The 2,955-nt window shown below is 48.9% G+C and overlaps 1 protein-coding gene across 2 annotated transcripts in view; it reads left to right on the top strand.

The window, feature by feature from the left end:
* The first annotated feature begins 1,162 nt into the window (after positions 1-1,162).
* LOC110299411 overlaps positions 1,163-2,955 on the top strand; it is a 4,018-nt gene continuing 2,225 nt past the window's right edge. Inside the window, exons 1-2 of one of the 2 annotated variants that reach the window (XM_021169092.1) lie at positions 1,163-1,261; positions 2,589-2,606. In XM_021169092.1, the coding sequence (XP_021024751.1) occupies positions 2,589-2,606 (18 nt within the window). In that variant the 5' untranslated portion in view covers positions 1,163-1,261. The remainder of the gene's footprint in view (positions 1,262-2,588; positions 2,607-2,955) is intronic. The other variant, XM_021169094.2, reaches the window with a different exon arrangement.

The following is a 2,955-nucleotide window of genomic DNA, read 5'->3' as shown; positions in this document are numbered from 1 at the left end:
GGAATGTACTATGCAGCCTGAGCTGATCTCAGACTTTCAAATCATCCCACTTCAGCCTCCTGGGTGTTGGGATTACAGACGTATGTAATGAATTAGTAAAAAAAAAATATTCAAATATACCAAAAGGAGACAAGAAAGGTGGAACAAAAGAACAGACACACATATTCAGAAGGGAAAGGCAGGTAGGTCATGGCAGACCAAAGTCTAACCATATCGAATGTGGCATTAAATATCTATAGAGTGAAGAGGAAGACCCAGTTATAGTCTATTATAATGTATTTTAACTACAGTGGTGTAAAGCCAGGCGCATGGTGTGCATCCGTGGTTTCAGACACTCAACAGGCCGAGTGAGGAGATCATTGGAGCCTAGAGTTGAGACGAGCCTGAGCAACAAGTGAGGACCCCCCCCCCATCTCAAATCAAAAAAAAAGACACAGCAGATGGCAAGTCAAAGGGGGAAGAGGAAAGTAAATAGGATGAAAGACACAGATGCGATTAGCAAGCATGACGTTAGATAAGTCTTCAGCTCAAACCTTAGCAGAAGTACAAGGGGACATTCCTAGTGACAAATGTCAGCTCACCCAAAGATGTCGCAACCATAAAACGCTTCTACATGCACTAAAAGTTTCAAACTCCACAGAGCAAAAATCTAACAAAATGAAAGGAAGACAGTCCTGAAGCTAGATAACAAGCCGTACCATCCCTTTTAACCGACAGAAAACTGTATAAAAAGGAACAAAATTTATATGAGGTGGCATGAACAGTATCACCAACCATCTTGACCTAGCATACACCTGCAGAACACTACACCCAAACTGCAAAAATGTGAAGCCTATTCACATTCACAGACCATAAAGCAAACTTCAGTAAGCCCATGGGGATTGAAAGCTAGCTCCTAGTCTCTGACCAAGGGAGGGTGCAGACAAAGTGCTGAGTTCCCGAGGCCAGGGAAGGGCAAGGAAATGGTGTTGAGACAAACAGGTAGTCTTCATATCAGATATCAAATGTTGAAAGGTGGGAGGAGGGGAAAGAGGCACCCTTCACCTACCTGGACCCCAGCCCTCAGGCTCGGGCTTCTTGCCTGCCCCAGGGTCATATCTAAAAAAACCACCATTGCCTCGGTCAGATTGGCTTGGGCACTGATACTCAGAAACTGGCCCCAGGACTTCCTGGTTAGCCCCTTTATCTGCTAGCTTCACGGCCAACTTGCCCTCTTTCCTCTGGCCACAGAAGACAAACGGAGTGAGGTGGTCACTGCAAGGTAAGCTGCTTGCATTAAGGGCTAAAATTAGGGTGGGCTCACCATGACTAGAGCCTCCAGAAGAAGGACAGTCAGAAAAGTTAGACTGCCTCTCTGACCTTGTTTTAGGCATAGGTGCCTGGCTGGGAGCAGCCCTCCCAAAGGGGTCCAGTCACAGGAACACCTCTGCCACTGCTGTGCTTCTGACAGCCAGGGTGAGAGAAGGAAAGGCTCAGACCTCCAAGCAAGTGTTTCCGACAGGGTGGGCAGTGCTGTCAGGCCCTGGGCAGTGGGACTGGGATGCTGGTCTCTTAGCACTGATGGTCCCAGGGCGTTGCTCTTTCTTCCTTTACTACTTGACTAAATGAATGCTAAATGTTTCTCTTGTAAGGAAGAAAACGGGGTTAATACTTCCTGGTGCTGGGGGCTGGAGGCAGGGGTTCCCTATGCCTTTCTCTCCAGCATTGGAAGTCCTATCTGCTGATTTAGTCAGATTGCCTCAGTTTGAATACTGGTTTACAACTTTTTCGATATAACCTTTCCAACCTCCCCAAGCCCCACCCGAGCCCCACTTCCCCCTTCTTCTGAATGAGAAAGACAATAGAATCTACAGGACACTGTTATTAGAGCTCACTGGGGTCTTCATACAGCTTTTGGCAATACACATTATTATCATTATGGGTAGAATGCCAGCCATGGACCGGATTCCTGTTTGAAGGTGCAAGGCATAGGTGCAGCGTCCAGAGTGCTTCCCTGCCTGCACCCCCAACCCCAGGGGGAAATACGAGGGGGTGTCTGGACTTTCCAGTTGAATGATCTTGGAGCCAGAGGTCACAGGGAGGTCACCAGCCTTTGGTGGCCATTGTTCTTCTCCTCTGAGCTGAGAAAGATGTACTCTCCCCAGCCTTCCACTTGGCGCCCAAATGCGCATGCACAGGCAAATGTGCAAGTTCAGGAGCCAGCCAGACCTTAGATAAACAAACCCTGCCCACTGGCCTTGGTTAATCACAAAGAGCTCTTAGAGCTTCACAGTGATGCCCAGTTCTCCAACCTTATTGTTCCCAGTTCACAGATGAGGAAGATGAAGGAAGGAGGGAGGGTGGAAAGGAGGAAGGCAGGCAGAGAGGGAGGGAGGGAGAGAGACACAGAGTCTCTGTAGAGAGAGACACAGAGAGAGACAGAGAGGGGGGACTTTTTGATGTCCCATATGGAGAGGTGACATAGGTCTCTCAATCTGTGACCAGCCACCTAGTGCAGACTTAAGACACAGCATGCAGCTATTGAGCCATCAGAGTGGGAGGGCAGAGGTAAAGCAGCAGGTGGTAATGACTGGTTTCTCTCTCCCTAGATGAGCTTCAAGTGCCAGGTAAATGGAGCAGAAGTCCTTGGCTCATCTTGTCTCTTCCTCGGGCAGGGTGGCAGCCGCCTCAGCAGGGGCTAGGACAATCCACCCTCTTCCATAGCTGTGACTTTTGCTTGACTCTGTGGGTATGGTGGGTACGACGGGATGAGAGGGAAGCTGGAAGTAAAGAAGCGCTCTCCCTATTTGGTGGATGTTAGGTAGATGACTCCTGACCAAAGGGCACAAGAACACAAAGATACCCAGAGCCCTGGGGTCATGGTCATGGTCACTTGTTTCCACATCTTACCTTCACTTCCTCCTCTTTCTCTCTCTCTCTCTCTCTCTCTCTCTCTCTCTCTCTCTCTCTCTCTCT

The sequence above is a fragment of the Mus caroli genome, chromosome 7 (assembly GCF_900094665.2).
Source record: "Mus caroli chromosome 7, CAROLI_EIJ_v1.1, whole genome shotgun sequence".
In the NCBI taxonomy this organism is placed as follows: Eukaryota; Metazoa; Chordata; class Mammalia; order Rodentia; family Muridae; genus Mus; species Mus caroli.
Note: the sequence above shows the minus strand (reverse complement) of the source record. Positions and strands in the feature narration are given on the sequence as shown.